This window comes from Polypterus senegalus, chromosome 9 (genome assembly GCF_016835505.1).
Source record: "Polypterus senegalus isolate Bchr_013 chromosome 9, ASM1683550v1, whole genome shotgun sequence".
NCBI lineage: Eukaryota > Metazoa > Chordata > Cladistia > Polypteriformes > Polypteridae > Polypterus > Polypterus senegalus.
In genome coordinates, this window is record NC_053162.1 from 41855847 (window position 1) to 41881475 (window position 25629).

Below are 25629 nucleotides of genomic sequence, written 5' to 3' on the forward strand. Positions count from 1 at the left end.
GGTTAGCCACTTATCTTTTCTACAACAATATTAATATAAGTGCCTACAATGCCTTTCATTAAAGAATTAAAAACAAGAACTAGCATAACAGAAACCTTAAATCAAATCTTCCTGGAGCAGGTGGGAAAAACCAAATGACACCTCACACTGTGTGCGTCTACAAGCACACACAAAACCAGGACAAGGACAGTAGCTCTGTCTGGGGAGAAACCTGGCTTCTTAAAAACCTCTGCTTACATGCACAAGTCTACTTATGGAAATTTTTCTTGGAAAACACTCCAATGTCATAAAATCTAAAAACAAGCTGCTGTCTTGCATTATATGGACATGGAATTACATTCTTATTGATGGTTCTTTCTGAACATTACTTTTTTGTTACTCAGAAACAGTTCATGGGCTAACCTTTGATGACTCTATAGGTAAATTTTAAGCTGTGTAGAGTACAGCATACAACGTGCCCTGTCCCAAGAAAATTATATTATTTTTTTAAGTTGTATTACAAAAAATTTCACTGTAGTTTATACAGATGACAATGATAAACTAGAACTTAAACGAGCATCTGAACTCCTTCAAAGGCCCAGTAACTCTGCCAAAAAATGTCAAACTGAAATACCCTGCCAAGAAGGTACTAATTGCCTGTTTTTTGTCTGCAATTAGATCCAGATTCTCTTTTACTCCAAAATTCTTTGAATAATTTTCTCGCTTTCTCCCAATCTGGTGGGTGATTCTATAAAAAGCTGGTGAGAATGCAGTGAATACGCTACTTCTTTTTAAACCAAATAATAAGCTGCTATGTGAATTAATTAATGATACAAAAACATAACCAGGAGAATATACAATACAATCATGGCAAATGACTTAAGACACAGCTACGCATAACAACCTATATTATACTCACACCTCTCTGGTCAGTTCTGCTTTCTAGGAATTGCTTGTTTGCCTTTTGATGCATTTATTATTTAAAAAAATACATTTAGATATTAAAATTTAAATCAATCTAATACATTTGGGTTTGGAAAATTAATAGAAGAATAAATTAATGTTATTAACAAAATATACACACCAACCCTGAAGTGAAGGCAACACCCAAAAGACAACATTTCAGACCATCTCTGTAAAGTCATTGCATTGATGTCCATTGTTTCTATCATCCACAGCCACACAAACTTGTCATGTTTCTCTCATACCTTTCAACCTCAGAATACACATTCGAAGCCCTGAACAATAACTATACTCCTAAAACTGCACAAGAAATCATAGACATAGATTTTGAAATGTCCATTCTTTATTATTGTACTGAGTTTTTAAGATTTAAGTATGACTCTGTCATTGAAATTCACCTGAAATTAAGTTGATGGTAATCACGGCGACAGACAAGTGAACTTTGTTTGCCAGCATGTTATATTGCTAATGTCTCATGTAAAAACATTTGAGTTTGGTTACTTATATTTTCTGCCATGTATAAAGACATAAAATATTGTGGTAAGAAATGTACAGTATAATGCCATCAGTGATTTCTTTCCTATCAAGAATGCTGCTGTTGTGACCTGGCTTTCTCCCTGCAAGATTCTTGTTTGCTTGCCGGTTGATCACATGTAATTTCATTATTTCTTTTTTTTACTAAAGATTTATTTTCTGTGATAAACAGAGGACTCCCCACTGTCCATATTCATTTTATATTTTGTATTTCGAATTAAGGGCTAAACATCATGTATAGAGGGTAATGTGGCCCCTTTAACAGCTACATTTTTAACAAGTTTCGGGTAAAACCTTATTTACAAAAAAATAAAATATATAATTAGAAGACCTAATTATAAAACATACAGTATCTATCTTATATACTAATGTTTCTCAACCTTTCTGGTGTTTAGACCCAATTTTTCCCCAAGTTAAGTGCCTTTGCAACTTATTTTGGGGGTAGGGGTAGTGGTTCAGCCTTCAAGAACAGAGCACAGTCATTAGAGTGTGATCATCAGAGTGCACCCCCTTTAGTGGACCCATTTTTGTATGGAGCACTGATTTGGGTGGTCACTGTTAATGATATGAGCATGACTGTCAAGAGCAAAGCTGGGGGAGTTAATCGAGCATGATCATCTGAGGGGGAATGACAAGCATGACCTTCAGATTGTCATGATCAACAACAGCAACTTGCAACCCACCAGCAGCAGCCAGCAACACAAAAATGGATCACGGTACAGAGGCTGAGAAACCCTGTTATAAACTATACACATATTTCAGTACAGGATCAAATGTTAACCTACACGATGCAAAGAATAAACAGTCAAATTCAATTCTATCAAAAGTCTTTTTAGTATTTGGAAAGGATAACATATCTGGGTACTCTAACATTGATAAAGATTGCATTACATAAAAATGACAGCATGGACTGAATTTTGAAAAATGCATGCTCTTAAAGAATCCATCCTGATGTGCTATGAAATAACAGAAGACAGGATTTTTGCTAGATATGTAGCAAGTGATTTATCTAAAACTTTGACCTTAGTGTTAAGGTGCAAAATGAGCATTCCAGAGTTGCCGTCTGTATTACTAAAACTAATAACTCCTACAAATGTCTTAGGCTGTTGTTGCAGCAATGAAAGATCCTCCACAATTTAAAAGCTGTTGTGAAAATATCTGAATTTATTTGCAGAGGTATAAGCTCTATTTCTGTTTTTAAAATTGTGGACAGAAAATTCCAAGTCTTACCTAAACCCTTAAATAAAGGAATCAAAAGGGCAAAACAAGCTCCACTAGGTCTGTCAGACTGACTATTACTATAGCACATTCAATACAATTTGAACGTGTGAAAAACTAAAATATGTATTATTCAAAGAAAAGAAATTGACAACCAAAGGTAAACAAAAGTTGTTTTTTTTTGGATTTTTTTTCTTGTAATAATTTCAGCATTATATTACTCCAGATTCACTTTTTTTGATATTGCACAGATGTGTTTTTGCATATTACTTCTAGGAACAGCCTATTCATGAGTCTGAATCGGTTGTATCATCATTACTAAAACAAAACAACCATCAGCTTCTTAATTACAACCTTTCACAAAACATTTTGGGTGGATTTCAGTATTCTGCTGCTCTGTTCTTGAATCTTCCATTGTAGAAATAACAAATTCTTTTAATACATTTGAATCACTACACAGCCTCTAATACTGCTGCTACTGTCTTCCAATAAAAATTACCTATTGTGACTGCTTAAACATCTGTGATAGCACAAACTTCATGACTGATCTCAGGAACTTCTGCTTATAACCTAGCTTCTGTTTCCTCATGTCCAACATACTTGACTGTTTACAAATGTCCTGTCTATATGTGTATTGTATGTTGCACTGTTATATTGACAGCAGTGTGAAATTGCACAATATTCTTTGGTTAATTGCAAATATTTACAGATTTATTTATATCGTATGTATACTAGGGGGCTTCGCTCACCCACCCCTGGGTTTGGTTTACTGGATATACAATTTAAAGAGATTGTTATTTTCATGGGAATTGTTACATATGCATTATTTTTACTTTAAAACGTTTGTAAAAACAATACTTCACCTTTATTTTCCAGCCCCGGGCGTGGTTAAATCTCTTTCTTGCAGGACGTATAATGTTGTGAAGGGGGGTGGCTGAACGCACGCTAAGGAGATGCTGTCGGATCAGCTACTGTCTTTCTACTGCTGCTGCTGGTGAGTTGCCTGTTCTGTTTGTTGCACTGCGCATCAATCATTTAAAAGCCTGTACAGCAGCTGTCCTTTTGCCACTTTGCGTCTATGTTGCTCGCATTGTGAAAGGGGGGAGGGGAGCTGAATGCAGACTAAAAAGAAGCGGTCGGATCATCTGCTGGCTTGCTTGAAGTGTGTATACCAAAAGCATTCCAACAACAGCTAGGTTATGTACATGTGATTTCTCAGTTTTTTTATTTTTAATAAATATGCAAAAATCTCAAGTAAACTTTTTCACGTTGTCATTATGGGGTGTTGTGTGTAGAATTCTGAGGAAAAAAATGAATTTAATCCATTTTGGAATAAGGCTGTAACATAACAAAATGTGGAAAAAGTTATGCGCTGTGAATACTTTAAGGATGCACTGTAGCCTTTAATTCCTTAAATTGAAAATATCATTTACACAGTTCATTTTCCAGAGAACATCATCAAATCAATAATAATATGGAACAGAACATTAGTGATTCCCTAAACCTTGCATGGAATGATTTCCAAAGCATTACTACTGCTACAGACATCAAGCACACTATTTGCTATATATTTTAAGTCAGTCCCTAGAAACTGAACTTATAAAATACCACATTAAGACAGATACAATCCTTGAAATGTTCTTTCCAAGCATATAAGCATTTAGAGCTGTAGTTACCATATAGGGGATAATTTACTAAAGATAATAATTTGTAAATTATAGTTTACAAATATCTATACTAATAAAAGGCAAAGCCCTCACTGACTGACTGACTCACTGACTCATCACTAATTCTCCAACTTCCCGTGTAGGTAGAAGGCTGAAATTTGGCAGACTCATTCCTTACCCGTCCCGTCCATGCAGTGTGTCATGTCTCAGATAAAGAGGAAGACGAGCTGTTTATTGATGCAGTAAGAAACGAATCGATGAATGAAACCTGTTATCTTTACAACGATTGACAAACACAGAATGTAACTTGAACACAACACATCCTACAAATACGAACCTGATTGAAAGAAATAATGATAATCAAATCCTTGATGACAGCAACACTCAAAACACTCACAAAACCATCCATCCATCCATCCTCTTCCGCTTATCCGAGGTCGGGTCGCGGGGGCAGCAGCTTAAGCAGAGAGGCCCAGACTTCCCTCTCCCCGCCACTTCTTCCAGCTCTTCCAGGAGAATCCCAAGCTTCCCAGGCCAGCCGGGAGACATAGTCCCTCCAGCGTGTCCTGGGTCTTCCCCGGGGCCTCCTCCCGGTTGGATGTGCCCGGAACACCTCACCAGGGAGGCGTCCAGGAGGCATCCTGATCAGATGCCCGAGCCACCTAATCTGACTCCTCTCGATGCGGAGGAGCAGCGGCTCTACTCTGAGCCCCTCCCAGATGACTGAGCTTCTCACCCTATCTTTAAGGGAAAGCCCAGACACCCTGCGGAGGAAACTCATTTCAGCCGCTTGTATTCGCGATCTCGTTCTTTCGGTCACTACCCATAGCTCATGACCATAGGTGAGGGTAGGAGCATAGATCGACTGGTAAATTAAGAGCTTTGCCTTACGGCTCAGCTCCTTTTTCACCACGACAGACCGATGCAGAGCCCGCATCACTGCGGATGCCGCACCGATCCGCCTGTCGATCTCACGCTCCATTCTTCCCTCACTCGTGAACAAGACCCCAAGATACTTGAACTCCTCCACTTGGGGCAGGATCTCTTCCCCAACCCTGAGAGGGCACTCCACCCTTTTCCGGCTGAGGACCATGCTCTCGAATTTGGAGGTGCTGATTCTCATCCCAGCCGCTTCACACTCAGCTGCGAACCGATCCAGAGAGAGCTGAAGATCACGGCCTGATGAAGCAAACAGGACAACATCATCTGCAAAAAGCAGTGACCCAATCCTAAATCCACCAAACCGGACCCCTTCAACACCCTGGCTGCGCTAGAAATTCTGTCCATAAAGTTATGAACAGAATCGGTGACAAAGGGCAGCCCTGGCGGAGTCCAACTCTCACTGGAAACAGGCTCGACTTACTGCCGGCAATGCGGACCAAGCTCTGACACCGGTTGTACAGAGACCGAACAGCTCTTATCAGGGTCCGTACCCCATACTCCCGAGCACCCCCACAGGATTCCCCGAGGGACACGGTCGAATGCCTTTTCCAAGTCCACAAAACACATGTAGACCGGTCGGGCAAACTCCCATGCACCCTCCAGGACTCTGCTAAGGGTGAAGAGCTGGAATGTCACCTCTCACTCACAAAACAATTACTGTATATTGACAATCATGTTACGTTATTTTTAAAATGTTCCCTTTTCTTTTTCATAACTTCTTTAACACACTGCTTCTCCACTGCGAAGCGCGGGTATATATGTATATATATGTACACTGCTCACAAAAATTAAAGGAACACTTTAAAGAAACACATTAGATACATCAGATCTCAATATGAAGTTGGATATCTATACAAATAACAACAGGGCAATGTCTTAGGAACAAAAGGATGCCAAGTCTTTTAATGGAAATAAAAGTTTTCTGCCTACAGAGGGCTCAATTGTGTAGACACCCTAAAATCAGAGTGAAATGAAGATGTGGCAGGCTAGTCCATTTTTTCAAAAACTTAATTTCTGCTACTCAAAATGCTTTTCAGTATCTTGTGTGGCCCCCACGAGCTTGTATGCATGCTTGACAACGTCGGGACATGCTCCTAATGAGACAACGGATGGTGTCTTGTGGCATTTCCTCCCAGATCTGTATGAGGGCATCCCTGAGCTGTTATACAGTCTGAGGAGCAACCTGCGCGCCTAATGGACCGAAACATAATGTCCCACAGATGTTCTATTGGGTTTAAGTCAGGGGATCGTGAAGGCCATTCAATTGTTTCAATTCCTTCATCCTCCAGGTACTGCCTGCATACTCTTGCCACATGAGGCCGGGCATTGTCGTGCATTAGAGGAAACCAGGACCTACTGCACCAGCGTAGGGTCTGACAATGGGTCCAAGGATTTCATCCTGATACCTAATGGCAGTCAAGATGCCGCTGTCTAGCCTGTAGAGGTCTGTGAGTCGCCCATGGATATGCCTCCAAGATCATCACTGACCCACCACCAAACCAGTCATGCTAAACGATGTTACAGGCAGCATAATATTCTCCACAGCTTCTCCTGACCCTTTCACGCCTTTCACATATACTCAGGGTGAACCTGCTCTCATCTGTGAAAAGCACAGGACGCCAGTGGTGGACCTGCCAATTCTGGTATTCTATGGCAAATGCCAATTGAGCTCCCGGTGCTGTGCAGTGAGCACAGGGCAGTAGACATTTGGGCCCTCAGGCAACCCTCATGAAGTCTGTTTCTGATTGTTTGGTCAGAGACATTCACACCAGTGGCCTGCTGGAGGTCATTTTGTAGGGCTCTGGCAGTGCTCATCCTGTTCCTCCTTGCCCAAAGGAGCAGATACTGGTCCTGCTGATGGGTTATGGACCTTCTATGGCCCTCTCCAGCTCTCCTAGAGTAACTGCTTGTCTCCTAGAATCTCCTCCATGCCCTTGAGACTGTGCAGGGAGACACAGCAAACCTTCTGGCAATGACACGTATTGATGTGCCATCCTGGAGAAGTTGGACTACCTGTGCAACCTCTGTAGGGTCCAGGTATCACCTCGTGCTACCAGTAGTGACACTGACTGTAGCCAAATGCAAAACTAGTGAAGAAACAGAAAAAATGAGGAGGGAAAAATGTCAGTGGCCTCCACCTGTTAAACCATTCCTGTTTTGGGGGTCATCTCATTGTTGCCCCTCTAGTGCATCTGTTGTTAATTTCATTAACACCACAGCAGCTGAAACTGATTAACAACCCCTCTGCTACTTAACTGACCAGATTAATATCCCATAAGTTTCATTGACTTTATGCTATACTCTGATTAAAAGTGTTCCTTTAATTCTTTTGAGCAGTATATATATATATATATATATATATATATATATATATATATATATATATATATATATATATATATATATATATATATATATATATATATATATATATATATATATATACCTCGATCTACATACTCTCAAATAGACAAACCACACGCCGTGGCGCAATGGTAGAGGCTTTGCCTCTAGCACCGACGTCCGAGGTTCGATTCCCGAGAGGGGGTGCACTGAGTATGTACGCGCTTCCCGATTCATTTTACCCTCGCATCCCCTTGGTTTGAGACGTATGAAAAAATACGTGGTTAACGCAAAAAGACAGATCACCAATTGAAGCTTTATGAATAATGGATACTTTATTCGCCATCAATGATTGTTTTGGTAAAGCCATACTCAGTGTATTCATTAGATGAACGGTAAAAAGTAAGAGCGAGGGGAGGGTGACTTATTGAGGCACGCAGGCGAAACCACAATAGCACGCCGGCTCGATGTGCGTCAACTCGATCTGAATTGCGCGATCACATTCGAAAAAATATATCTTTTCAAGTTCTATTTAGTTGACATAAATATCTTTGGTTGGAATGCAAGGCGAATTTACTCTTTACATTTGTATGGTGAAGAAAAATTTATGCAAGGATGCCTACATTTAACTTACATTCCTACCAAAGATATTTCTGTCGACTAAATAAAAATTCCTTCTATTTAAAATTTAAATAGAACTTGAACAGATACGATAGTTCATAATATCCACGCAGACTTGCACGTAAGAGCGTATTGCACTGATACGAAATAGCCTGCCCATTTAATTATTTAGGAACGGATAAATAAATGAAGATTTTGTACAAATAATGTTTTTCATTTTTCTTCCTTGATGGATTCTGGCACCCCCAGCAACAGTTGCTTGCACCCCAAAGAGTGTGTGTGTATGTATATGTATATATGTGGATATGTACAGTGGTGTGAAAAACTATTTGCCCCCTTCCTGATTTCTTATTCTTTTGCATGTTTGTCACACAAAATGTTTCTGATCATCAAACACATTTAACCATTAGTCAAATATAACACAAGTAAACACAAAATGCAGTTTTAAATGATGGTTTTTATTATTTAGGTAGAAAAAAAATCCAAACCTACATGGCCCTGTGTGAAAAAGTAATTGCCCCCTTGTTAAAAATAACCTAACTGTGGTGTATCACACCTGAGTTCAATTTCCGTAGCCACTCCCAGGCCTGATTACTGCCACACCTGTTTCAATCAAGAAATCACTTAAATAGGAGCTGCCTGACACAGAAGTAGACCAAAAGCACCTCAAAAGCTAGACATCTTGCCAAGATCCAAAGAAATTCAGGAACAAATGAGAACAGAAGTAATTGAGATCTATCAGTCTGCTAAAGGTTATAAAGCCATTTCTAAAGCTTTGGGACTCCAGCGAACCACAGTGAGAGCCATTATCCACAAATGGCAAAACATGGAACAGTGGTGAACCTTCCCAGGAGAGGCCGGCCGACCAAAATTACCCCAAGAGCGCAGAGACGACTCATCCGAGAGGTCACAAAAGACCCCAGGACAATGTCTAAAGAACTGCAAGCCTCACTTGCCTCAATTAAGGTCAGTGTTCACGACTCCACCATAAGAAAGAGACTGGGCAAAAACGGCCTACATGGCAGATTTCCAAGACGCAAACCACTGTTAAGCAAAAGAACATTAGGGCTCGTCTCAATTTTGCTAAGAAACATCTCAATGATTGCCAAGACTTTTGGGAAAATACCTTGTGGACTGATGAGACAAAAGTTGAACTTTTGGAAGGCAAATGTCCCGTTACATCTGGCGTAAAAGGAACACAGCATTTCAGAAAAAGAACATCATACCAACAATAAAATATGGTGGTGGTAGTGTGATGGTCTGGGGTTGTTTTGCTGCTTCAGGACCTGGAAGGCTTGCTGTGATAGATAGAACCATGAATTCTACTGTCTACCAAAAAATCCTGAAGGAGAATGTCCGGCCATCTGTTCGTCAACTCAAGCTGAAGCGATCTTGGGTGCTGCAACAGGACAATGACCCAAAACACACCAGCAAATTCACCTCTGAATGGCTGAAGAAAAACAAAATGAAGACTTTGGAGTGGCCTAGTCAAAGTCCTGACCTGAATCCAAATGAGATGCTATGGCATGACCTTAAAAAGGCGGTTCATGCTAGAAAACCCTCAAATAAAGCTGAATTACAACAATTCTGCAAAGATGAGTGGGCCAAAATTCCTCCAGAGTGCTGTAAAAGACTCATTGCAAGTTATCGCAAACGCTTGATTGCAGTTATTGCTGCTAAGGGTGGCCCAACCAGTTATTAGGTTCAGGGGACAATTACTTTTTCACACAGGGCCATGTAGGTTTGGATTTTTTTTTCTCCCTAAATAATAAAACCATCATTTAAAAACTGCATTTTGTGTTTACTTGTGTTATATTTGACTAATGGTTAAATGTGTTTGATGATCAGAAACATTTTGTGTGACAAACATGCAAAAGATTAAGAAATCAGGAAGGGGGCAAATAGTTTTTCACACCACTGTATGTATATGTATATATATGTTTATATATGTGTGTGTGTGTATGTATATACAGTGGCTTGCAAAAGTATTCGGCCCCCTTGAACTTTTCCACATTTTGTCACATTACAGCCACAAACATGAATCAATTTTATTGGAATTCCACATGAAAGACCAATACAAAGTGGTGTACACGTGAGACGTGGAACGAAAATCATACATGATTCCAAACAATTTTTACAAATAAATAACTGAAAAGTTCAAGGGGGCCAAATACTTTTGCAAGCCACTATATACAGTATATATATATATATATATATATATACATATATATATATATATATATATATATATATATATATATATATATATACACTCACCTAAATGATTATTAGGAACACCATACTAATACGGTGTTTGACCCCCTTTCGCCTTCAGAAATGCCTTCATTCTACGTGGCATTGATTCAACAAGGTGCTGAAAGCATTCTTTAGAAATGTTTGCCCATATTGATAGGATAGCATCTTGCAGTTGATGGAGATTTGTGGGATGCACATCCAGGGCACGAAGCTCCCGTTCCACCACATCCCAAAGATGCTCTATTCGGTTGAGATCTGGTGACTGTGGGGACCATTTTAGTACAGTGAACTCATTGTCATGTTCAAGAAACCAATTTGAAATGATTCGAGCTTTGTGACATGGTGCATTATCCTGCTGGAAGTAGCCATCAGAGGATGGGTACATGGTAGTCATGAAGGGATGGACATGGTCAGAAACAATGCTCACATAGCCCGTGGCATTTAAACGATGCCCAATTGGCACTAAGGGGCCTAAAGTGTGCCAAGAAAACATCACCCACACCATTACACCACCACCACCACCAGCCTGCACAGTGGTAACAAGGCATGATGGATCCATGTTCTAATTCTGTTTACGCCAAATTCTGACTCTACCATTTGAATGTCTCAACAGAAATCGAGACTCATCAGACCAGGCAACATTTTTCCAGTCTTCAACTGTCCAATTTTGGTGAGCTTGTGCAAATTGTAGCCTCTTTTTCCTATTTGTAGTGGAGATGAGTGGTACCCAGTGGGGTCTTCTGCTGTTGTAGCCCATCTGCCTCAAGGTTGTGCGTGTTGTGGCTTCACAAATGCTTTGCTGCATACCTCGGTTGTAACGAGTGGTTATTTCAGTCAAAGATGCTCTTCTATCAGCTTGAATAAGTCGACCCATTCTCCTCTGACCTCTAGCATCAACAAGGCATTTTCGCCCACAGGACTGCAGCATACTGGATGTTTTTCCCTTTTCACACCATTCTTTGTAAACCCTAGAAATGGTTGTGCGTGAAAATCCCAGTAACTGAGCAGATTGTGAAATACTCAGACCGGCCCGTCTGGCACCAACAACCATGCCACGCTCAAAATTGCTTAAATCCCCTTTCTTTCCCATTCTGACATTCAGTTTGGAGTTCAGGAGATTGTCTTGACCAGGACCACACCCCTAAATGCATTGAAGCAACTGCCAGGTGATTGGTTGATTAAATAATTGCATTAATGAGAAATTGAACAGGTGTTCCTAATAATCCTTTAGGTGAGTGTATATATATATATATATATATATATATATATATATATACATACACACACACACCTGTATATATATATGTATTTGTGTGTATATATGTGTGTGTGTGTGTGTGTGTATGTATATGTATGTATATATATATATATATATATATATATATATGTGGATGTGTGTGTATATATATATATATATATATATATATATATATATAATGACAGCAACACTCATCACTCACAACAGTGACAAAACAATTACATTGACAATCATGTTACGTTTTTTTCAAAATGTTTCCTTTTCTTTTTCATTACTTCTTTAAAACACTACTTCTCCGCTGCGAAGCGCAGGTATTTTGCTAATGTATAATAAAATGTAAAACAAAATATTTGAATGCTGACACTATTGCATAAATAAGACAAAGTGTTACAGCTATAAAAAAATAACTTTTTTTATATAAAATAATACCATATCCATACACAATGGCAGAATTTACTTAAAAATAGAAAAACGTAGTTAGAAAACTAATTTCAAGATATGCAAAGCATGGGTATTTGCAACATGCCATTGTTTGTCTCACCCCACCCCCCCAATTTATGCAAAAAGTATGCATTTTTCTGAACCTCTTAGTCAGATATTATAAGCATATTTCATGTATTACACAACAAGCATCTAATGAGAACTTGCACCTGCACCAAATGGTCCTATTAACTAATGAAGATTTCAACAACAAGGCCTACTGGCAAGAATTAAATGCACATTTACATAGGCAAAATTGCCATCCTTCGAAACTGCAGTGATACTAATATCAGACGCAGAAAGAAAAATAAAAATCAAAAATGAAACACTGATGTTCAAAAAGCTTAATTAATAAAATACATTTGCTTAAGACATCAATTTCTCGCTTGCAGCACTCAGGAGATGACAAGAGGGCAAGATATTTCAGGTCTGCAGGATGCCTTTATTGAATGAGCAGCTCACATGCTTTAGAGAAAAATGTAAGTAGACAGTTGACTCCACAAAGATGATAATAAATCAGAACAAAAAGCTGTATGCATAATTTAAAGGTGCTAAAAATATAGAAATGTAATATATCCTGTCAAGCCAAAATCAACTATGCCAAAGAAATACCATTAAAAAGTAACAGCCCACAGAGAAACAGAGATGTTATACCTGTATATCAGTATCTCTCACTGGCTCCAATGGTTCAAATGTTGTAGCTGCACTCAGACTTTCTAACCTTTGAGAGATATGAGAGATGTCTAATCCCCTAGATCCAAGAAGAATAGAGCTGCAAAGAAAAAAAAAAGATTAAAACAAACAGCAATTAAACATTCAGCAGTCAACAAATCATTCATTAATTCATGAACTAATTTAGGAAAACGCCACTATGACCTTGATACTAAAGACGATATCAGGCTTAGCAAGTAGCAACATCTAACAATTTTCAGGATAAGTTCATTGTGTTCAACCAGGACACAAGACCACAGACAGATGTTTGTCAATGGTAAAATTTGCCTAAGTATTAGAAAATAGTTATTCACAAAAAGGACCAAGTACTTGAAAGTGGCATACTGGACACCTTCAAATGTTGAGTTTGATGAGATTGAAAACCTTAGATGAAAAACCGAAGGACAAATGTTTAGTTCATTGAAAGCTGCCAGGAAAGACAAGAGAGGGGAGCACATTATGAAACCAGTATTGGATTATTTTTGTTTGCTGCAATAATTCAACCACTTCAGTTTTAGCCTGCCTCACTCTGGTGCACAATAAAATTAACAAACAGTGTTACACAATAACTACAATTCAGCAAAGAGAGACTGGGTTACAACTTCACAACTAATATAGAATTCAAACGTTAGACTCTCAGAAAAGAGGCACACCCAGAATGGACACTTAGCACTCAGTATTATAGCCGTCAGAATACATACAATACATGAAACTTAGTTCCACAGTTTAAAAAGTCAGAATTCCTAGCTAGAATTAACATACTTGCTTGTGGCCAACTTATTTAACATCAAGCCTAAACTGGACACTCTTAGTAGCAATACACAGTACATACACAGATATTTATTACTTATGTAATTATGCACGCACTAATAAAGCATATTGCTATACCCACTACTGACACAAGAAATATCATTACTCTAAGTTAATATTTATGTTACTTAACACCAATGCGGCAGAGAGGTAACATGTCACTCTAGAAGGATAATTCCTTCTGATCATCTAATAACTCTTTACAAATCTGAAAACAACATGTGAAATTACAGGCATTATTTATGGCTGAAAAATTATTTTAGAGTTAAACAAAACTAAGAATAAATAAAATGAATACAAACTTGGAGTTTCAAGTGTGTAAATGTTAAAGTTTTCTTTATGACACTCTGACATAAAATGCTAGCAAATAGCAGAAAACAGCACTTATTAAATATGACTTGCATTTTCATAGCAGTATATAGCACTCCTAAATTTTCACTTTTTCCCTTTGCTTAGTAACTGGTGCATTCTGTTTCATTAGCGTGAAAATGCAAGCCATTAAAGTAATATCTACCAAAGACAACTATGTTCCTCACTAAAACAAATTTTTTAATCCATTTTTTATGTTTTAAACAGGTAAGGGAGGATGGAGGATGCAGGCTGGTCTTGATATAGGAAGTACACAAATTCATTTGCGTAAAAAAACCCTGTAATGTTAACTGGCACTAATAAGCACTTTATGGGAATGTGAAGTAGATACTATAGCTTCAGAGATCAGGTCACAGTCATTTTTAACTACCAAAACAAAAAAAAATGCTTTCAATTACTGAAAATAGCAGTTCAAGATTACTCAACCATTCTTAACTGTTAACATTTCACTTTAGAACAGATGGTTATTCCCCAACAAAAAACTCTTACAAATTTTTTAACTTTAAAAGAACCCATGAAACATGCAATTGCTAAAAAACAGACATTCTAACCTTTGAGAGGTATGTTTCCGATCACACTGTTTCAATACATCTACAGCAAACAGCTGGATTAAAACTAAACTGACAATTTATTAAAGGGTTTCTGTTACAGGATTGCACACAGCATGCTGTCTTGAGGTGATCACTAATTTCATGTGATCCTAAACTGGGCAGGAAAAATTTAGCTTTCGGCACATGCAAGACCTATACCTTTTCCTCTGTTCTTTTCACTCAATTGAATGCTACACACGTACTTAATCTCTTCCTTACTAGCTATCACCAGACAACTGCAAAACCTGTGTGCACGATGTTACATGCCTAACAGCATGCAATCTTTGGGAAAACCAACAAAACTTCTGAAAAATAAAACACAGTAAAAAAAAATTATATTTTTATTTTATTTTTTTTTTTTAAGTAGCACAGGTATTCAATAAAATAAGTATTGCATCAGTTAACTCATTACTTTAAAAAGTAATTTGACTGTATAACACAATTATATTTCTATCTGTTATCCCCAACACTGCAAGGGACTGTCATGGCCAAGGATGCAAAATCATTTTCGGGCTAATTTAGCCAGTGCTGGGTATTTGTCCTGTAGCTTTGCCCACTGTAGTGGACCAAGTTAATGTCAATTTGTTGCCCAAGTCTGTATCACTCAACAACTGATTTGGTGGAGGATGAGTGAGACAGTAGCTCATCTTCAGAGTATTATGACAGTTTGTGCATTCACATTTTCTTTTGCGGTGGTTATTTAGGTGGGTGTGGATCACTATGAAGATCATCATCAAGGAATACCACAGGAAAGTGAAGCTAACCCTGGTGACCTGCTATCACTATTAACAGACTTGGATTCATTTGACACTGTTTCAGTAACAACACGTTGTTGCAAAGTCACTAAATTAACACATTCAGTAGTTGCGTTAAAAAATTTAATCGTAGAAACATTTAACATGTCAAACTAATGGTTAACGGCAATTATATATCCACCTTTATATTATACAGTATATACATTATACTGTGTGTATATATATATATATATATATATATAATGGACTTTACTGTGTTGCTAGGGATTGATAAAGCTTTTGAAATCCTTTTGTATTGATTTCCTGGCTTGTGCCTGTCCACAACTTTATCCTGGATATCTTCTGAAAGTGCCTTGCCACCCATAATCAACAATTTGATTTCAGTTGCACTATCAAGCAATAGAATGCTCCAGTCAATAGCCGTTTCTATGCTAAACTAATCACAGTGATTACATATGATCACAGGTGGAACCCAATTACCTTGGTGTGCAATGGAGAAGGTGATTACTTCCACCTTACTGAGTTTACAATCTCCTTCCTCTCTTCCTTTATCAATCTCAGTAATTCTTGTTTTTTATTTATCTGTCTGAACTGTTGCTATTATATCTTTGACTTGGATATTATAGGTTGCATTAAGTAAATAAAACTAATATTTTTGTGTGTGTTTTCATTTTGGACTGTGAAGCAACAAAACGTTAATATTTTTAAAGGGGTGATTCTTTTCCATAACCACTGTATGCATGTGTTTTTGTGTATATATATATATATATATATATATATATATATATATATATATATATATATATATATAACAGCGGTTCTCAAACTGGGGTCTGCGGTCCCCTAAGCAGTTTCGGTGGGACTGTGAGAAATGATTGCATATTTATACTATTTATATTTTTTATAATTATTAACCTTTACCATCCGAGGGGAAGTAAGTGATTAAGCTCTGTCGTTACTCCCACCACCTAGACCCAACCACTAATCCGCTGTTCTGCTATTCACTGCTACTGCATTGTTTTCCCACCGTTATCGCTCAGCACAAACCAGCCCTTATTATTTTTATCATAATCAAAAATTATAGGTTCTTTTGTAGAATCAAAACACTCGGGAACAGTTTTTGTATATTTTAGACAATTTAATTCAAGAACAGTTTATTGATTTGATAAATGATGGGAGTGCAAAACATGGTTTTCCGTGAAATGTGTTGTATTGATTTTTGGATTGAAATGGCACAGCCATATCCCAATGTTGCAAAGATGGCTCTAAGAGTGCAGATTCCATTCGCAACCATCTATGAGTGCGAGATGACTTTTTCCACACTACTTATTATAAAAACAAAACCTCGAAACAGATTAGACATGATAAATGATATGAGAGTTGCACTGGCCAAAACAAAGCCAAACATATAAGAACTCGTTAAGGCAACGCAACTGCATCCATCCCATTAAAATTTTAACTTAAATTTAATAACTAAGATGTACGTAATATTTTCTGAATAAATAATTGTTTGTCAAAAAATGTTTTATTCACAGCAGCCTGTACCTATGAAGTGCCGCACAGTGGTTATGTGGCACCCTTGTGCAAAGTATTTGGCGCCCCAAATTTTCTTGAAATAATTTTGATTTTTCAATTTTTAATAAAAGGGTCCGCAAGCCATCGAACAGTTTTTAAAGGGACTGCCACGCAAGAAATTCTAAAAAAGTTTGAGAACCGCTGATATATAATTATATACATATATACATACACACATTTCTCTTTTGCTTGATAGTGTTAGTAAATCAAAACCAGGAATAATCTAAATGGATAAATAATGATGTCATAAGCCCTTTCAAAAGCTTAGTTAACAATTTCATCACTACATTTTCTGTAATTTATTTCTATACACTACTTTTAAAACAGTTTTTAGTGTCTGTTTGTTGACTGAAGTTGACATCTTGTTCAATAAACTACAGTGCTGCATATTTTACACTTACGCTTTAACATCTGCCGTGTCCTGTGAAGTACGTGTCAAAGTTCTAGATCTCAGACGTTCTCCTGCTTGCTGTATTTCCTGGAGGTTTCGTTCTACATGGGGAAGTTCTGAGATTGCTTCTGTCTCTGCAGCAAGCTGTTCTGCTTGTTGGAGGAGTTCCCCAAAGCCTTCCACATCCATACCTGTTCTAGAAATTAGACAAATTGACCACATTACATCAGATCAATGCACTTATGTGAACCATCTCAGGACAGAGTAGCTAACCCTGGATTTTAAAAAAATGGTGCTTTCATATATTAGTTACAATAGGGAATGTCAATAAAATTTCAGGGAGCTTCTACGTTTAATATTTATAAAATTATCATCTCTCCAGAAGTGTATGTTTTCAGTATTTACCTAAACAACTGTTTGTGAGATATTTTATGTGAGAAAGGGGTAGCAACTTTGGTGCATACAGTTTTCACATTGCTTTCATTGCCTTAAGTTTAAATAGTTAAAATACAATTTTATGATCTTCAGTATTGATTTGAACATAACAAATGTAAACATGCCTTATCAAATCTACTTTGTATCAACATGCAGGCACAAAAGCTCCTACCCTTATTGCTACAGGTAAAGATCACTGGTTTAAAGTAATTGGTTTGCTGGCTCTGTACACAGGCTTCTGCACCTGTCATAGGACTTTACCTGTAGGAAGGTAATCTATTTTAAAGGGCACGATGTTGTGTTTTATAACTAACTTTACAGTTAAATGGGGGGCAAATAGGGCTGGACTAAATACTTAATCACTCTTTACACAATATGCTGTTTTGGAACAATCACAAGTCACTTTGGAAAAAAAGGACACCTCAGATACACAACATAAAAAATACACGATCTTTCAATACAAGATAATCTGTTAAGAGCAAAAATCCGATGAGAGATGCTAATGCAAGATGTCCCCTGTTAATTAACGTAACTGACCTCTTAGTCAAACCTTTTGTTATTAACATATTCGTACAAAAGCAATGAAATGTCTCCATTCTAGAAATAATTAAAGCGTGACAGATTATGTGTTCTAACATGTTAATCATCGCTCATTACCTTGCGGTTGTTATTGATTTTAATTTACCCTTCGATCTAAAATTTAAAAAGGAAAAGCGGAAAGATATAAATGCTGCGGCAGTGCACATAACATACAATTGAAAAAACCCTGACATCTTTACTAACCTTTAGACATCCTGGTTAACTGGACCGTTACATTAGGAATGAAAAGGGGACTGACCCATTAACGGCTAAATTGTTAAATACAACAATACAGCTGCTGGCAACAGTGAAAATTGTGTTACACTGTAACTTGAGTGGATAAAAGTCTCTCTTACAAAGTAGCAGGGCCTTAAGGACTAATATACCCATCAGGTGTGTGTCAGAGCGCCCATGCACAGAGGAGCCCTGCCTTTCCAATAATCGATGGTATGCAAGAGTACTTCCAGATAAAAGCTTCAGTGTACCTCACCTTGTCGTCGGGCTCCGAACTCCCAGATCTCCAATATAGTGAATATTTCAAGACAGATGTTTATTTACTTCCTCCTGAAAAAGCACATTGCCGCCCTACAAGCACCGTGTCACAAGCCCCCTTCTGATTGGTGTGAAAATCGCTTCCCATAGGCCACCGCGGCATTCTGAAAAACTTTATTAACACTTGACGAATGAAGATACTGTACTGTAAATAGACAAAATCTTAAAAACACTGTGGAACTTTGATGGCTGGAAAGCTAGAAGAAGTGCGATTACGATTGTTAAAACAGAAAAAAATCTCATTAAACTCTTCGAAGTATTTACTGGTATCTAATTATTTTATAGTAATTATATGATAATAATTCATTTGGACGTTTGATACAACTTATACGGTTGCAATATTCGTTTTCACTGAATGTTTGGGGAGAAATGACATAGTACATTCGTTGGGCATCTAGTTCTGTCATTAATACCTTACTGAAATGGCAGAACTTTCTGTATTACTGTTTTTGATAGGTCTTGACATTGTATTAGCTAATCATTTATATTCAAGCAGAAAAAATGTAAACCTCAACGAATTCGTTTTTGAATTATATATCCGAATCCTTCAAAACTAACCATTAGTTACAAATCATAAAAGTATAAACTTTAAAACGGCATTAACATTTTTTAAACTCTCCTTTCCCAGAAACTATGTCACGGCGTACGTATGTGTATATTTATATATTTTATAATAAGTAATTTGTTGAACTTTGTATTTAATATAGTTTAAGTAAAGGATAGGGAAATTAGAAAAAAAATAAATCATTGAAAGTAGTGATGAAGTCATCACATTCTGTGCTTCCATAATAAAATATTCATTATAGTTGAATTCATCATATCTCAAGAAAGACCCACTTTACAAAGCAATCATAATTACAAACACTTGCTTCATAGACAGCTTTTACGATTATTATAAATTAGAAATGCATATCTATAGTAGTTGCTAGTTTGATGTTACATAACATTGATCTGATCAACTATTGTGTGTTTTATACTTATAATGCTTTAATTTTGACCCTAAACAGTCTTTCACTGTTGAGCAGTGTGGAAAAATCCAATTTGATTCAATGTTGTATAATAATAAAATGTGAATAATTTTTATAAGCAAGCTATCTGCAAAATAAGGGAGATACTAAAAAAAGGAGAAAAAAAAAGACTGTATGGCCCCATTTTAATCCTGTAAGCTATGACATAAAATATAATTACAATAAAAAAAAAGCTTTCTTCTCAGGGTGTTCATCTACTCCACTCCACAATTTAGTTTATTTTTATGTACATCTTAGCATTTAAGTGTAATATGTTATCGAAAATGGTTTGATATATTTTTGATATTGCAATATATCCATGTTTGACTTACAAAACAAGTGCTTGCAAATATCGTAATCTGTTCATTTCTCCATGCAAAATAAACAATGACGGACCCGAAAAAACCTACATGAACACAGGACTGGCATGCAAACTTCATATAGACATTGACTGTGGTCTGTGTGCTACACAAGGTCATTTTGTCATTTAAAAATGGAGATGTCATTAAGATGCATGAAGAAGTCAAAGTAACCAGAGAAAGCTTACATGAACAATGGGAGTAAGTACAAATTCTACATATTCCAGTGAGAGGGGATTACATTTTATTTTAAACTTTATTGCCATTACTTCAGTACAGCATTCAAATTAAAAGTGGAGTGAACGGAGGATGGACTGGGTGTAATAGTTTTAAAAAAAGTATAATATCTTTACGTTTCATTCTGGAAGACTTGAGTGAATGATCAATTTGCAGATGGCAACCAATAATTTTAGGAGTGGTGCACATCACTCTTTCTCTGGCTGCTTACAGTCCTTGTCAAAGAGTTTACCATATTAAACTGTAGGAAATGGTCAACACTAACACTTCTGTCTTCTTTAATTTTCTCAGGGACAGTAGCCTCTAGTGGAATGGCAGGATCAAGGAAATTGAAATTCTCTGCTGCAACTACAACCTGGCCACTGCTCTACAAAGTTTAGGGTGAAAGTCAAATTTCAGTTATTTTCTTAACACTGAATTCAAAGTCTGTCTATCCACTTTTTGAAGCTGTCTTTCTGGCCCAGGTTCAAATGTCCCAGAAGTCTTTCCCTGCAGCAGCAACTGTAAGGCAGGAACTAGTCTTTGTCTAGAGACAGTCTATCGCATGAAATATTCATGCAATGTAAACATCCACATTTAATCACAAGAGGACAGTTTAGAGTTTCCATCCAGTCTAATGGCATGACTTGGAAGTGGAGAAAATGCAAAAGGGGCATTCAAATGTCATAAACATTAAAGCAGGAAAACAATAAGATAGCAAAGCCAAATATTACACTAGTACTGCAAGAATGAAACATTTTTCCAGCTTGAATACTGTAGCATTGATTTTCTGAATGCAGTAAGAGGAGGAGACTCTTCAACCTGCATTTGAATGTTACAAAGAAAGGAATCTTGAAGACAGACAATTTAAAAGAGGACTGTAATGTTTATGCCACAATGCTGAATGAGTGTTTGCCGAGATTAATACTGCTTGTTTATCAAAAGGCAAAATGGCTGGCTTCTGGACATCTTGGTTGTTTCATACATTTCTGCTGGGTAAGTAAAACAGAACGGTTTGAAGAGGGCTGGGCGGTAATACAGCTATAGAGTTTGTTGTTATTGCAGTATAAACAGAATGCTAATGCAGCCTAACCACACAATTATTGATAATGTGTGGCAGATGGTTTTTTTAGGAGCTTGAGGTAGTGTTGCTGAGTTATTGTCCCTAAATATTTTCAACATTTCTCAGAATTCTCTATTAAAAAAAGATCATGTTAAGATCTTTAGCTTATATAGAATGCTAACTAAGCCTGAGTGAGACAATGGAAAAGTCTTACGGTACAAAGTAGTTACAAATTATATATTAACAAACTTTATTACCCTTAAACATGTTATATTTAGTATTTAACTATTGTTATTAAAAGTATTTTACATATAATATTCCTCATTTTCCCTTCAGGTGCAAAGAACCCCAAACTGCAAGAAATACCCTCAGAAACAATGGCTTGGGGTCACTGAAAAAGTCACTGAGTAAGATTAATGTTGGATTAACAAAAAGGTTTAGTAGAATGTGATGGGACTTAAACCCAGAGCTCTTGTTTGCAAGGTAAATGTGCTCATTAGCCATACCACGATTTCTCTTGTGATAGATGACAAATTTTAGTATTTCATGACACTTGAAACTGTAGCTCTTTTTCTTAGCTGTGCCTCAGTATTCCAAACTTAATTGTAAATTCAAAGTGGAAGAACATGGTTGTGTTTCTACAAAATATAAATGGAGCTCCTGAATCATTTTGAGATTTGAGTTGACTGAGGTGGTTACAGCACTTGCTTCACTCCAAAACCACCTTTGAATTCCACCAGAGAGGGGACGGCCAAAAATTATACATCTAAAACCAGTTTTAGACAGCTTCAGGTAAGACAGAGAAACGCTGTGGAGCAGGTTGTGATGTTGGATTGATGGTGTTATGAAGAGATATTTTGTTTTCAATGAATAACTCTGGCTGTGGTGGGCTGGCACCCTGCCTGGGGTTTGTTTCCTGCCTTGCGTCCTGTGTTGGCTGGGATTGGCTCCAGCAGACCCCCATGACCCTGTAGTTAGGATATAGCGGGTTGGATAATGGATGGATGAATAACTCTGGAGATAATATGGCCCTAACCAGAGGTCATGACAAATATATTGAGAGAAATGTTTGATGAAAGGAAAAGTGTAATGCATTAGGTGGGATTTCTTAGTTGAAAGGCAGGTGTGCTAATCGTAACACCACGGACAGTGCTGATTCCCTGTTGATAGATGACATGGTAGCTTTTCTGCCCCAAGATGCCGGACCACAGGCCGGAGATGTAAGGCCTAAAGTTATAGACAAATCCCAGAGGGCCTCAGTGACTGCAGGTTTTCATTTTAGCGATTTTCCGAAATAGTAACCAATTACTGCTATTAATAAAAGAGAATTATTTAGTCTTAAGGTTCACAACTCTTAACTATCTCTTTTGTAAGTCTTCTCAAGTCTGTAAAACATCTGGATGGTGTTCTCAGAAAAAAAGGTTTTTGGAAAAGTCTGATGTGGCAAAGTGAGAGCACTAAGAAGTAAATTAATTAGTGCTCATTAGTAAGACGAATGGTATGTAATTAATTATTTAATATCTTCCTAAATATATTATAATCCATTCTATGTCTATTCTGATTTGCTGAATAAATCAATATGTGGATATACATCAGAACTGTAAACATTTCTTTCTTAGTAAATATGTTTTAACTTATTTTAATAGATACCTTCCTCAATGCATTCCACGACTTTGCTTAATCTACTTTAGTACTTCTTAAACTAATAAAAAAAATTAATCCAACAGTAAACCCTGTTATTTATATTCAGGGTCATAGAATCTAGTGCTTTCTCTAACAATTATCATCCACAAAACAATTCTAGATGAGGAAACCAGTCCACCACAGGATATATTAACACACTCATATTCACATCCACACTCACACTCACTCATGTGGAGGAAATTAAGTATCCCCAACTAATTTAAGTCTTTGGGATATAGAACAAAAAGTACACAAACACATGAAGGACAACCAAATCAGCACAAACAGTTCCAAATGGCAGTACTCTGGAGCTGTGAGGTGGCAGTTGTAATCACTTAACACTAAAAATAGGCAGTAAATAAAGATATATTTAGGGAATGACCAATGACTTTGACTTGTATTAAGTAGGTTTTAACATGTTATATTCTGTTATAATCGGGGGTAACCAGATTGACCCAGAAACAGTACAGAAAAGGTGGATGGTTGATTATTTTAGTGTCTAGGGTTAGGGGTAACACTTAGTTTAATTATACTGATTCATATGTGTACTTTTTTCTTTCTCTGTTATAATTATGGTATTCGATTGCACATCTATAGCTTCCAACAACATTAATAGTAGTACTTGCATACAATAACTCCAACACATCCACTCAAATCATACAAGCTACTGTACCTTCATTAGCAGACAACAAGTTACACACCTGAACTGCTAACCACAAACCAGAAAAAGATCCGTCAGACATGCATTTCCAGCTGTACTATATAATTTATAAAAATGAAAATGAATATTTATACTTTTTTAATTGGGAATGCAAGGCTGGCTGGTCATTTTTTGTCTGCACCTGTGTTTTACATTTGAAGTGTGATTGTTATCTGCCTAAGAACAGTTTTATGTCTTTATTGGGTGCATAGACTTTTATCTATCTATCTATCTATCTATCTATCTATCTATCTATCTATCTATCTATCTATCTATCTATCTATCTATTTATCTATCTATCTATCTATCTATCTAAAGGATCTTACCACAATCTGTTCACATTATTGTGAGTTTCACTGTCACACAATCTCTAATCGGTCAGACCATGTACAGTGAGTAAGGATCTGCGTAAGGATCTGCTGTATGTTTAAGAATGTGCAGAATACACAAGTTACCTGAAAGAGGGACAAGCTATGGAATAAAGAATAAATCCATCCATCATCCAACCTGCTATATCCTAAAACAGGGTCACGGGGGTCTGCTGGAGCCAATCCCAGCCAAAACAGGGCGCAAGGCAGGAACAAATCCCGGGCAGAAAAGAATAAATTGGGATATCTAAATTCTGGATCATATAACAGACTGCCTTTGGAAATATGGGATACCTGGTCAATGAAAAGATAATAAAAGGAATCATTGTACTTACTGTTGACATTACTTACTGGTAACTAGGACATCTCATTTGTCTGGAACATGTGCTGGAACATCAGCTTCCCATTACTGTCAGTGCGGAAAATTTTGATAGCATATAAAACTACCATAACCTATGTGTGCACACCATCGTCTCATTGTTTTTGTCTTAAAGCTTGCTCACATTGGGCCTCATGTATAAACGGTGCATATGCGCAAAAATGTTGTGTACACACATTTCCACTTTTGTCCATATGCTATGTTTTAGTGTGAATTCTACGCCTGGCATTATACATGAGGCCCCTTGTCCAAATTTAGGCAGCTTCATGTAGGACAGAGAAATACTGTGGAGCAGGTTGTGATGTTGAATTGATGGTGCTATGAAGAGATATTTTGTTTTCAATGAATAACTCTGGAGACAATATGGTCCTAACCAGAGGTCAATACAATGATACTGAGAGAAATGTAATCCCAGAGTGCTTCAGTGGCTACAGGTTTTCATTTTAGCCATTTTCCTAAATAGTAACCAATTACTGCTACTAATAAAATAATTATTTAGTCTTAAGATTCACAACCCTTAAGTATCTCTTTTGTTAAGTCTTCTCAAGTCTGGAAAACATTGGCCAAAGAAGCAAGGCCTAAAGTTATAGGATAAATCCTGGAGGGCCTCAGTGGCTGCAGGTTTTTGTCCTAAATCTCACTCACATTGGGCCTCATGTACAAATGGTGCATACGCACAAAAATGTTGAGTACATACATTTCCACTTATATCCATATGCTAGTGTGAATTCTACGCCTGGCATTATACATGAGGGCCTTTATCCAGATCAGACATTTTGAACACTGGAAGGTTAAGAAGAAAAAAAAATTGCACTGGTTATCAATG

At 37.2% G+C, this 25629-nt stretch overlaps 1 protein-coding gene across 3 annotated transcripts in view; it reads right to left on the reverse strand.

Moving 5' to 3' along the window:
- Window positions 1–19096, reverse strand: part of nup93 (nucleoporin 93) — an 84120-nt gene extending 65024 nt beyond the window's left edge. Inside the window, exons 1-3 of one of the 3 annotated variants that reach the window (XM_039762986.1) lie at window positions 18967–19096; window positions 17473–17653; window positions 12916–13033 (exon numbers count right to left, since the gene is read on the reverse strand). In XM_039762986.1, the coding sequence (XP_039618920.1) occupies window positions 12916–13033; window positions 17473–17651 (297 nt within the window). In that variant the 5' untranslated portion in view covers window positions 17652–17653; window positions 18967–19096. Of the gene's footprint in view, window positions 1–12915; window positions 13034–17472; window positions 17659–18961 lie in introns of all 3 variants that reach the window. The other 2 variants (XM_039762987.1, XM_039762985.1) reach the window with 2 other exon arrangements.
- Window positions 19097–25629: the final 6533 nt, after the last annotated feature.